This window comes from Anopheles marshallii, chromosome 3 (assembly GCF_943734725.1).
Source record: "Anopheles marshallii chromosome 3, idAnoMarsDA_429_01, whole genome shotgun sequence".
Taxonomy (NCBI): Eukaryota; Metazoa; Arthropoda; class Insecta; order Diptera; family Culicidae; genus Anopheles; species Anopheles marshallii.
In genome coordinates, this window is record NC_071327.1 from 69600139 (window position 1) to 69612545 (window position 12407).

General features: G+C 47.7%; 2 protein-coding genes across 2 annotated transcripts in view; one reads left to right on the plus strand and one right to left on the minus strand.

The window, feature by feature from the left end:
- LOC128715854 (eukaryotic translation initiation factor 5B) overlaps window positions 1–7222 on the minus strand; it is a 32904-nt gene extending 25682 nt beyond the window's left edge. Inside the window, exons 1-3 of the mRNA XM_053810772.1 lie at window positions 7167–7222; window positions 4261–7056; window positions 4060–4192 (exon numbers count right to left, since the gene is read on the minus strand). Of these exons, the coding sequence (XP_053666747.1) occupies window positions 4060–4192; window positions 4261–7056; window positions 7167–7222 (2985 nt within the window). The remainder of the gene's footprint in view (window positions 1–4059; window positions 4193–4260; window positions 7057–7166) is intronic.
- A 977-nt stretch (window positions 7223–8199) lies between these two features.
- LOC128713930 (uncharacterized) lies at window positions 8200–11985 on the plus strand. Its single transcript, XM_053808802.1, has 4 exons — window positions 8200–8235; window positions 8312–9314; window positions 9404–9511; window positions 9578–11985. Exons 1-4 carry the CDS (start codon window positions 8200–8202, stop codon window positions 11983–11985), a joined length of 3555 nt encoding a protein of 1184 aa, XP_053664777.1.
- The last annotated feature ends 422 nt before the right edge of the window (window positions 11986–12407 follow it).

Below are 12407 nucleotides of genomic sequence, written 5' to 3' on the forward strand. Positions count from 1 at the left end.
CCTTCGCGTTACTAAATACGTGCGGTACCGGTTATGAGAGCAAACTCAATCTGGATTCTACTCCTACACCACACTCACCAAGCTATAGATAGAATATCCGATTACGTAGTGAACAAGTCAAGGTGAATAGATCGTACCATTAGAACGAATGTAGTAAGAAATCTTTCGAAATCAGTGGAAAGTAAAACATTATTAGCAGCAGTTTTGCTACAAAAATAAAAATCGTTAGCGTTAGCTTGGATGCTAAATGCTGCTTGGTAGATAAAGCACACATTGCTATTATTGTATGAAGCCACACTAAAGAACGTTAAACAGCCAACGGGCTAGCACAATGCCGCCCGGGTTTCAATCCTGCGTAAGTGAATCTTCGTGGAACTGTATCCACAATTTCCCCGGCGACGTAACAAAACAATGCACACAAAATAATAATAAAACAACGCAAAGATGGGCGACAGCGACAGCGACCGCGGGGGTGTATTTGTGTGGGTGAGCTGAAATGCTCGAATGCCGGGTGGGTGTGGGTGGGTGAATATAGAAGCTTTTAGCTGCGAAGTCTGCACGGCCGTCGGGCGGTGGAAACCAATTCTTCCCCTCACTCTTGGGTTGCTTCCCTTCCTACCCAACCCCCTCTATCCACAAATGTTCGCGAGACAATTTCATTCATGAATCGGAGCACCATACCATACCGGGTGTGGTGGTATGCGCCCTATCTATTTCCCCTCACTCATTCATTAGGATAGCATCGCACACAGAGAGAGAGAGAGACGCCATAGCCATCGATCCATTCACAAGCTCGCTTGCAGTGTCAATAGCACCCCAGCGCTGCCACCCCACGGTCTTTTGCCATGTTGAGAGCTCGTCAAACCGTACGATACGAGGGTCTGTTCCAAAAGAGGGAGGAAAAAAAAAACAAGGCACGGCTGTCATGGTTCGCGTGTGTGTGTGTGTGTGCGTGGCTGTATCCAATTACTTTCATTCATATTTCTTCCAATAGCATCCCACGGACGCTGCCGAGAGACTGTGGCGACTAACAGCGGCCCAGGCTGATCATGCAACCCAGTTATAGCATGCCGACAGCACCATCGCCTTCTTTCCCCAGAGCCACGTTTCTGCGGAACAAAACTGGACTTTTGGACGCAAAATCGCAACGAAAAAGCTGTAATAATAGCAGCCCCGAAATCAGACTGCAGCCATCGTTACGTAACGCATTACACGGTTACACGCAACTGGCAACTGGAGGTATAACAGTTACAATACTTAAGTAACTGGTGGTATTACATATGTGAGAAATGGTATAAAGACAACTTTATATTTGTACAAAAATGTCCATTTAAACTACTTTTTGCAGTTGCAAGTCAATAAGATAACTTATTAACTCATAAGGAGGTCATGAGGTCTGAGATCTCAAGACTAATCTCCATTTTCCACTATAGGCAACACGTGAAGTGCAATATTTAGTTCAATGCGGTGTATTCTTCAAGCAGACAACCAATCAAAACAAGCCGTCCGGCACTTTCAGCGAATGCATAGCGTCATAGCTCATACAACCCTCCCGGTTTAACCGGCTCACCGTCAAGCTCCCACGCACCCCGGGGTTTTGAGTAATCTACTGTAAATGACAACAAACGAGGATGGCCACCTTCGCGATTTCCTATCCGACAGCATTTGCCGGGGACAGCTGGAACACTGCGAAAGGTGTGCATCGTGATCTGTCACCCGTGCCGCCCATGCGAAAGACCCATTAGTCCGCACGGTCGCTCCAGCTGGAACCGCTTGTGTTCGCTATAACGCTAATACAATTGACTTTACTGTGAATGTCACCGGCTGAGTCGATACGGAGGTGGAAGCACACCGATCGTACCGGGGCTACACCTTCACACTCCCACGTGTGTGCGCGTCGTTCCAGGCTGGTTTCGCTGGTGCAGCAAACCGAGTTATGGCCGATCCCGCCATAACTACCCGAATGAGCAACCACAGAACGTACCGGCATTAGGCGATTGTGCCTGGGTTGTGATTGATACGTCTCGAGTTACGCTCACGAACTCGAACGCGTGGAACCCGAGTGGGTGACAGGTGATTTCCCCGTTTTGGGGCGAGCGAACGTTACTTTCAGTGTTCTTCGTGCTGGCGCAACAGCGGCGACGGAAATCAACACCATCTGGTCACCGGACCGCAACACCTTGCATCGATCGTTCGATAGCCGGGCATGATATGTGGTCAACACGTGAACGCGTGCATGTATGCTCACCGCCAGCAGGAGATAAGTGCTAGGGTACTAGGTACTACCAACAGGTGGTCAAGACGTTGTACGTGATACTAGTTAATTGAATACGCTAAAGATCAAACACGAAATAGGAATGAAAACATATTACCGAACAGATTTTACGTACTAGTAGGTAAAGTAATTTTCTAATATTACTACTCGTTCTTTGCCGGCTCACTTAATGCAACTCCATTTTCTACCCTATCACACTGCGATTATGTAACCAGACCGGTCACACAACGTATGCATTTCATTGACCACCATATGTCAGCCATCCGGGATTCCTACGTAACGGTCGGCATCATAACCAGCGGAGGTTAACAGGTGGAGACAGATACCTGACTCTCGTTTAAGAATTGGTGTACGTATCACCAACCGATATGTTTGCTATCACTGCTATCCAACAAACAACAACTTTAAAGTGTTTTATCAGTTTCATCGACCAAAATTTGAGCTGTGAGCTCAAGATTTCCATGTACATTAAACCTGCTGCCACTATCAGCCCTAGGCGCATTGCAATGTTTTATTACTTCCCATAATCCAAGCGCATGAAACAGTGATGGCGACTGTAGAAATATTTCGCTCGCGTTTTTGTTCAACCGTGTATCCCACCGCTGCTTCATGTCTTCATGTGATTTGCAAAGGCTCCGCCGCCGTGCAGGGGCAACGCTAGCCAATACGGGTTCGCCCACCTGGATAGGAATGTGACACAGCGAATGGAGAAACAAGCTTCGAGCGGGTTCGACTATCGGATTAGAGAAGCTGTCCTTCATCGTCTTCCATGGCACGCGAGCATCGCGTGGGTCAACAATTACGCCAACACTGGATACACAACACAGCTATCTAAACCACCTAACCGCACCGGCCAAACAGACGCACCGAATAGACGAGTATAATACGCCTTCTGCTAGCAGTTTCATTCAGATCGTGACAGAAATGTTCGCGGTTCGGGGTGGTTTAAAGCGTGAATAACAAAAACAACAACAAAAAATGGTAGGAACCTTCACAAATCCAAATGAGCAGACTTCTTCAGCGGGAATTTGCTAGAATTATTTAGCCGTTGATTCTACCAAAACAACGAAGAAACTAATCAAGTTGAATTTAACATGCTGTCTTGGATGAATTAGATGTAATATTGCATAGTTGTAGATAAATTAGAAAGGTACTCTAGTAATTTTTTTACCAGCAAATGAATAAGGAATACGTGACATCATAGGTAAATAGTTTGCAAATTCCTTCCATGAAATGGATGGAAGAAAACAAGTTAGAAATCTTATTCTACTTCGACACAACAACCTTAAGAGGTTTAGGCCTGCTATTTCTAATTTTCTTTTACTTTATTCAACCGAAGCTGGATAGTCAATCCTGCGTAAGGAGAATTGGTCCGGATGGAATTTTGGACTGGTCTTGTCATGTGAAGACCGTCGCCAATACCACCGGGCCGCCCCGATTTTACTTCTATAATCGATATTCTTGTTATTAAAATTATAATTATTGTTTACACAACGGCTTCAGTTCAAATTCAACGGAAAAAATATTGTGTACTAAACAAGAGTCCAAAAACAGTCATATTGAAGTATCTTCATGATAGATAATAGAAATGATTCTTTTCACTATAGAAATGCTGGTCGTATGTAAAATAGCCAAAATCGTCTTGAATGTTCTCCCCTTTTAGCTATCCCAACAGACCGAACACAAATGCGCCTAAATGTATGTGATCAGTGCATCAATGTGAGATAGAGACTGGGAACGCAAATATGATTCTGACGTCTCATTTGTACTAATTCATCACTTACCGGAATTTTCGACGTTCTCAAGAACTCCAACAGTGCTTCCAGAGATCCAAGGGTAGAGGCTTGCACATAAACACCCCGATCGCTAAGTCTAATGCTGTTTAGAGCGGATTTTAAGTCACGAGCCACTATATCCCTAAAAAGAAAAGAAACGGTTGCCATTGTCAGAAATACACTTTTCACACAGTAGCTTATCTTACATACCTAAATATCTCCACCTCGTCGGGTTTTTGGGCTATTTGCAGATTTAATCCTGCAATAGCTTTCTCCAGCTCCTTTGCCGCTATCTTTACACCTTGTGCCGCCATAATTTCTTTGTGCTCCACGTACGCGTTCTTCACGCGCAGCTCCTTCATCGGTTGTGGCATCAGCAATGCTTTGATCTGGGTCGTGATCGGCCCTTCCGTACCGGCCAAGATCATCGTGTCGCCCTCGCGCAGTTTTCCGTTGATCAAAATAGCATCGATTGTCGTGCCGAGACCGGGAATGGCTTTCACCTCCAGCACGGTTGCTTGCAGGTCCTCGCTGTACATCAGTCGTTTGGCAAGCTGCTTCTGACAGAACTGCACTATCAGGAACAGCAGATTGCCCATACCCTCACCGGTGATGGCGCTCGTCGGTACGAGCGAAACGTAAGTTTTCGGATCGGGATTTTCGTAAAACAGGGCCGCATTTAGACCCTGTTCCGCGAACTGCACGATGATTTCCTTCGTGCGCTGATTGAACTCCAGCTGCGTGTTGGAGGCCTGGCCCTTCAAAATATCGCGCACATCCTTCCGTGGCATCGTGCTCCAGTCGTACAGCCGATCGATCTTGTTCAACGCAACCACAAACGGGGTGCGCTTGGATTTGAGCAAATTAATTGACTCGATCGTTTGCGGTTCCAGTCCGTGCATAATATCCACCACCAAAATGGCGATATCGCACAACGATGATCCGCGAGATCGCAGGTTACTGAACGACTCGTGCCCGGGTGTATCGATGATCAGCAAACCGGGCAACTTGAATTGTAGCTCTTGGAAGCCTTTCACAAACTTCGTCTGTTCCTTTATGTTGTCCGACGGCACGTTGGTGGCTCCGATTTGTTGCGTAATACCGCCTGCCTCTCCGTCCTGTACGTTCGTACGCCGCAGTTTGTCCAGAATTTTCGTTTTTCCCGTATCGACGTGTCCCAGCACACACACGACGGCGGCTCGTAAGTGATCGAGCGTCCTTTTCTTTTCGGCCTCTTGCGTACGTTTCGCAATTCGATCCAGCGCTCTCTGGCGCATTTTTTCCGCCTCTGGCCGACGATCTTCCCCTTCCGAGCCAGAATCATCGTCGTCATCGTCATCATCGGAACCTTCGTCCTCCTCGCCGTCATCATCGGACCCATCGTTTTCTTCGTCCTCATCTTCATCACCTTCGTCGTCCGATCCACGACTGTCTTTTGATTCAACCGATTGCTGTTGGGACAACTCCGCGCCAGTTTTCTTCTCCTCTACCTCCTCTTCACTGTCCGACACATCCCAGGATTCCTTCACTTCCTTCTCCTTTGCCTTCGGTTCTTCTTGCGCTTTCAGTTCCTCCGCTGTCGGCGTGGATTCTTTCGATTCTGTCTCCTCTTTGTTGGCGCCTTGATTTTTCTTCGGACGAATGCGAGCACCGGGCTTTGGCCGACGTTCACCGGTTGCCTCCGGAATGGCGAGACCCTGCGCTTTCAGCGCTTCCAACATTGCCTGGGCACGTGCTCGGTTCTGTTTCTGTTTCGCCGTTAGCAACTTGCCCTCCGCCTTCAACCGCTCCTTGCGTTCTTTTTCCTTTTGCTTCTTCTTTTCCTTCTTTTCCTGTTCCAGGCGTAACTGCTCCAACCGGAACTCTTCGGCTTGATCTTCCAGCTTTTGTTTCTCTTCTTCCTCCTTGCGCATACGCTCCTCCTCTTCGCGAATATGTTTCAATCGTTCCTGCATGATAGCCAGTGCGGCCTTGTTGGGTTTTTTCTTTTTCGCTTCACCAGGAGCTTCCCCACCCTGGGCGTCAGCTTCGGTCTTCTTTGCCGTGTCTCCCTTACCGGGTGGGTCGCTCTTTTTTGAGGCTCCTGTGCTCCCTTCCACGACCGGTGCCGTCGAGGAAGATTCATTCTTTTTGCCCTTCTTTTTACCTGTTTTCTTCTGCTCTTCCGTAGCCGGTTCCGTCGCAACGGGTTCCTCCTTTGTGGGGACGTTTTGCTTGCCCTTTTTCTTCTCAGGCGCGCTCTTCACTTCCGGCTCATCAACTTCCGGCTGATCGTCGACCGCACTCGCTTCATCCTTCTTCTTCTTTTTATCCTTCTTCTTGTTGGGTTTCTCTGCCTGAGCTTGAGCATCTTGCGTAGTGGCAGCATCATCCGCAGTAGGTGGCGGTTTTTGACCAGAGTATTCCAATCCCAACTCCGCAAGCATACGATCGATCTCATCATCATCATCCTCGTCCTTCTTTTTCTTCTTCTTGCTCTTTTTGCCACCCTTCGTAGCGCCATCTTCTTCCTCCATTTTTGGGGCAGTTTCCTTCTTGCTCTGTACACCACTTGCCTTTTTTCCTTTGCCACTTTCGATTGGAGCAGCTTCCTCTTCCATCGAGCTTTTACGTGTCATTTCTTCGCGATCTTCATCTTCATTCTCCTGCTCCTCGTCGTCATCGTCATCCATCATCAACAGCGAAAATCCGACCGGTCCAGATTTGCCAGCCTTTTTCTTCTTTGCCTCCTTGCCCTTGCTGCCTTTTTCACCGTATTTTTCATCATCCGAACCGTTACCGGCCGATGGTTCCGCTTCAGCCGAAGGCTTATCCTTCTTCTTCGTTACAGCCATCTTTTTAACCGACTCCGTTACCGCGGCTACCTCATCTTCCTCACCACCGTCATCGCTATCCACAGCCTGTTTCTTGGCTCTCTTATCCTTTTTGGATTTTTTATCGTTCTTCCTATTTTCCACCTCCACTTCCGTAATGTCCGTCTGGGGGACAGCATCGTTATCGCTGACACTAAAATAGAATCGAACAGACAGGGTAAGTGGCAATGTATTTGGAAAAATGTGCTACTACCTGTACATAACGATCACTGCGTCTAACCAGTTTTCTTACATGTTACTTACTTTTCCTCAACACCAGCACCGGCTGCTTCCTTCTTGCCCTTCTTAGCCTTTCCCATGGTGAGGTATGCCTACAAACGGGTTCAGCACTGTAAGGTGTCTAATTTTACCAATCCAACGTTAGGCACGATCCTTTCACCTAGAGACGAACTGAAAAATACACGGCACCGATCACCCCACCAATTACCACACGACCAGGATAAAGCGACACGTACGTTATCCACCGAACTCCTTCTACACGCAGTGTGACACGTTGTTCGGCACCGGCTCAACCAGTGCCTTTCACTCAGCGGAACGAGAACAATTACTGGCGACAGTGTGCCACAATTTTGAAACCACGCAAATGGTCCGTTTGTTCAGAATCTACCAAACCGTTGGGAAAAGCGGAATCGTGTTGTATAAGAATGGAAATCGCTATCAACAAAGATTCACGAACCCACGACGCTCGAAACTTTTTCTGTCAATCGTTCAGCTGTGACCACACTTGACAGACACCAGGCCGGTCCACGGAGCGCCATGTTGAACATCGCAAATTGGCACATACCTTTTGTTGTTTACATTCCTATCCACTAACACCAACACACATTCTGTTGTTATTCCCGAACGAACGCGCTATTTGCAATGGGATTTTATCTGCCGAAACTTGGAAATATGCATATGCCTAGATAAGCATAATTTAATTGATTAATAAAGGAATTCTTTCCGAAAATACAACGAAAATCATGTTTTTCAATTTGTCATCCATGCGGTTAATGAAGGGTGTCGTTTGTATGCTGCCCGACTTGCTGCCATGCTTGACGTTTTGAATTCGAGAAGCGCGTAAAAATGACAGCTGTTTCCTTTGAAAACGAACCCAGCAACAACGGTCGCCATCATCGTATGCGGTCAGGCTTGTTTGTCTGGCATCATCATTATTTGTGTTCCAGTTGTGTTTAGTTGTGTGCTAGTGTTTCCGATCACATTTTATTGTATCAAACTGATACACGATTGTAATTAAGCTTAGATGCTGCTGTGAAAGCATTGTGTTAATTGAAAAATGGACAGGGCAACCACTGTTTCCGACGCGTTGAAGGTATACATTTTTTTTTTTAAATACGAATTGTGCAATCACGTTATTTAAACATCATCGATTGATGCTTTCTTTTTAGCGCCAGCGATTACTAGCCGCTCAGACAATACGAAAGGCTAACGATATTAGCCCACAAACTGTGCGTCATTTACGTGAGCAATGTTCTCCTGCAGCAACTTCTTCAGCTACAACTGCTGCACTGTATGCATCCGCGTCGAGCAACGAAGCATCGCCGCAGCAAAAGTCGCTTAACATAACGGAATTAGAGGAAGAGAAAACCATTCACATGGCTACCACGCCGAGGAAGTTTACTTTCGAGCCGAAAGAAATTACGGCACGCTCCACCTTGAGCCAGCATCCGTCGGAGTCGAACGGGAAAACAAATCCCAGCAAGTTCTTATCCGCAGGCATTGAAGAAATACTGGCGTCCAGTTTCGCCGATAATATAAGATGCATGGGCCGATCGCTACGCGAAACGGCCGCTAGTGTACATGCAGATTTCGAAGGTGATCAGATAGCGAATCTAAGCCTGCCGCGTACGGCAGATATGAGTAAGCTATCGTGCGATTCACTTTCATCCCTACCGACCGGAGTACGGTCGGAAATCGTGACTGGGAAACTCGAGCAGTCCGACAATCGAGATCCGTGGGAAATGTCACAACCCGCGTTCGCAAGCAGCTGGATGAAGGAGAAAATACACGAGTTGAGCCAAATGGAGGAGGCAAGTTTTCGGTCCGCAGACCATATGGCATCTAGGTTGCTCGAAGACGAGATGGCCTGGGAGCAGGAAAATGCGGACATTCCGGCAATGAACGCTAACCGACGACAGATAAGCCCTGTGAAGGGTATTCGCAAGCCACAGTTGAAAGATCATGTCGACTTTTCCTGCTTTTCCGGATACCTAGCTCAAGCGGACGACATGTCGCGCCGTTACGACGACAGCACGGTGAATAATGATGGTAGCATTTGCTCAGTCGGACATTACTTTAACAAAATGTCCGATGATCTGAATAGCATGGTAGGCGATCAGAGTCCACCGCAACGTAGAGCTCTGCCATTGATAGATGTTACTAATGATATAGGTATGACCACAACGATTGGTACTGTATGGGGCAATAATAAATGCGTATCGAGTTTTACCCATAATTATTGTACTTACTGTTCCTTGCAGAAAGCCCTAGAAGTCCCTTGAAGGTGTTTGGCGCATCAAAAGCGGAGCAGTACAAAAAGGAAAACAAGGAAAACTCGTTGAGTCTATCTTGCATAGCTAAAGCTATAAGTAAGCAACGAAAAGGATCGCAAAGCATTAAATGCATTAAATAACTCTTACCATTACCCTTTGCAGCATCCATAGACTTGGAGGACTCGCCACACAACTTCATTCACAAACTCAAACAAGTGCAGCGTACAAAATCCGAACATGTTGCTGGTTCCGCTACTGAAGTGCGGAAAATGTCCACCCTGCCAAAAGCTAGCAGTGATTTGTCTGCGTTGCAAGCTACCAAAGCCAAACAATCCAGACCATCATTTCATGGTATTGACCGTGAGCAACACTCCCGTCCAGCACCAAACTACCAACAGTGCGATACGCTCAGTTTCTCTGAATCGATGCTTGATTCGTCCTCCACCGTGCCAGTCTTGCCCCATTCCAAAACATCCAGTCCGAAAGTATCAGAAGCGCCATGGCACAACGATGAAACGGAACCACCGATCACACCGGTGCAGGAACCGAAAAGGAAACCACTGGTCGATACGTTCCGAGTGTCGACGGCAACGAAGCTATCGGAAGAGTATATGGATCTACCATCGATTCCACGCATCAAAGCCACGCCGACGTGCCAGAAGAACATCTTTGACGATCGTCCAATTGCTAAGCCGAATCGAAAGCGTCGCTCAAACTCAACTACGCGCCACGAAATGGTTGGAGAAAAGCGCGAAGACCTAGCGATACTGACAAACTTTATGCAGGCACGCTCAAAGTCACCATCCAATCGGGCCGAACTTAAAGCTGCTAGCGCTACCTCTTTCGATCATCATGTGCGTGCTAAAGACTCCAATATCTCGTACCAAGTGACACCGAAAATTTCGCATCTCCGTAAACCGGTCCCATCGGAGATCGCTTTGGTACGAAACAATCCACGAAAATCGCACCTTTCGCCCGAACCGCGTGCAGCCAATCGTTCACCGTACTCATCACCTAAAGCGGAAGCGGGCCGATCGTCGTTGCCATCGGAACCGTACGAGGAAGTAGCGGACAAGTATAGTCTACGTGTGCCTGGCGCACCATCCCGTTCGGCTTCCCAGTGCTCCGGTAGCACGGAGTGGATTAACCGAAGCGAGGGAACACTTCCGCTGAAGGCAACGCACAGTGAGCTGTCCTGGGGTAGCACCAAATTGCGCAAAGGCGAGAAAAAGACAATGCAAATTAAAAACACATCCAACCGGAAGCTGCTAGTGAAGGCGGTCATTGTTGGGCCTGGGTTTCAGTTGTGCGGCACCGAGCAGAGTGGACTGCTGACGCTCCAGAGTCAAGAATGTCGTACCATTGCGATCGATTTTTGCCCCACCGTTATTGGGGCGGCGATCGGGGCGCTTTCGTTTCATCCTCCAAACGATCTGCACATCCAGCGAGTAGTGAGCTTGTACGGGTACGGTGGAGAAGCATCGATCAAGATCGAAGGCATACAGAAGGGTCCCAGCGGTCCATTCCTGGAGCTGGGCAGTGTGCGCAATTTGGGCCGCCCGCTGGAGAAAAGCTTCTCGCTGTACAACAAAGGTACCTTACCGGCATTCGCGCGCATCGGCATCGATAAGAAGGGACTTGATCAGGCGCTGCTAGCAACGGCCGTCTACGTTCAACCGCAGCGCACGATCATACCACCGAACAGTTACGCCCACGTCAAGGTCGTGTTCAAACCGCGCCGGCAAGAGATTGCCAAAATCCTGCAAAAACAAGTCGACGTACTGTCGATTACCAATCTGCACATCCTCTGGGGTGATGAACCGACGCGGCACCGTATTCGTAAAAATATTGCCCTGGTGAAACAGAACAATCTGATCGATCCGAAGATGAGTGCACTGGAATCGATCTGCAAACCGTTCTCCGACGAGAAGGAGCTCGATGGGTTGGACATGTTCTGCGAACATGTGTTCGATACCATCCACGAACTGTTTCTTACCTTCCGGGAGTACGAGCTGGTACTAACGGTGGACCGTGCACTGGACGAAACGATGCTTGACCTGTCCATTGCCGATGGTAATACGACACTGTTTAAGACGATGTACGCCAGTTCGGAAATGGGATCTTCGCCCAGGTTGGCGGACGACATGATGTTACCAGCTGTGCCGGGCAGCATCGGACAATTGCATCCCCATGGATTGGGTCCGCCATTGGCGGCCAGTTCCAGTGGAGGATTGGTAGGTACGCACAGGCGTGACAGTGGCGAATCCTGGTCCGTGCGACCAACGGCTCTCGAGTTTCGACCTTCCACCGAGCGAACGAAACAGTTTGTGATCAAGAGCAACTTCTACACGGCCCAGTACTTTGAGCTAAACTCCAACTATCGACAGCTGTTCCGGCTTTCACCGTGCGAGGGCCACATCCGACCCGGGCAGGAGGTGGTGGTTAACGTATCGCTCCAGCATCTTCAACCGATCGGTTCAACAGGCAATCAGCAACCGTCCATTTTTGTCGTTGTTTATATTGAGAACGAAAAGATCACCATTCCCGTGCAGATACATTATGGCAATTGAATGATTAGTTAATAATAATAGGTTTATTATTGTACTATATGTTTTAGGAAAGCACTATTTATGATAAACCTATTTTCCTTATGTGCACTCAACCCTTTTCGTGTTTTAATTTAATTTAATCATTTTAAACACTCACGGTTATCCGTTGTGTCCGCGCTTTAAATGGTGAAAATTCTCATCGCGTATTGTTGTGTGGCATTAATTTAACCTTAAGATACGAACAGTTTGTGTGTCTCGTTGAACAAAGCTCAGTGGCAATATAAAGTTGGTCCAGCATTGCTGCAGAAGATTACCAGAACAGTACTCGATCATTCTTAACAGGGCAACTTCGGATAAACCACATGCAAATATTCTGCCTGCCGAATTCCACCGTTTAACAATGCAGAAAGATTCTGCCTGAAAGGTGTTTGCTGTGCCGAGAA

What these genes read in the sequence shown, in the direction of transcription:
- LOC128713930 (XM_053808802.1), top strand. Translation starts at nt 8,200, where the DNA reads ATGGACAGGGCAACCACTGTTTCCGACGCGTTGAAG. An exon ending in CTGTTTCCGACGCGTTGAAG is followed by an intron (nt 8,236 to 8,311) that starts GTATACATTTTT and finishes CTTTCTTTTTAG; the next exon opens with CGCCAGCGATTACTAGCCGC. An exon ending in AGATGTTACTAATGATATAG is followed by an intron (nt 9,315 to 9,403) that starts GTATGACCACAA and finishes TGTTCCTTGCAG; the next exon opens with AAAGCCCTAGAAGTCCCTTG.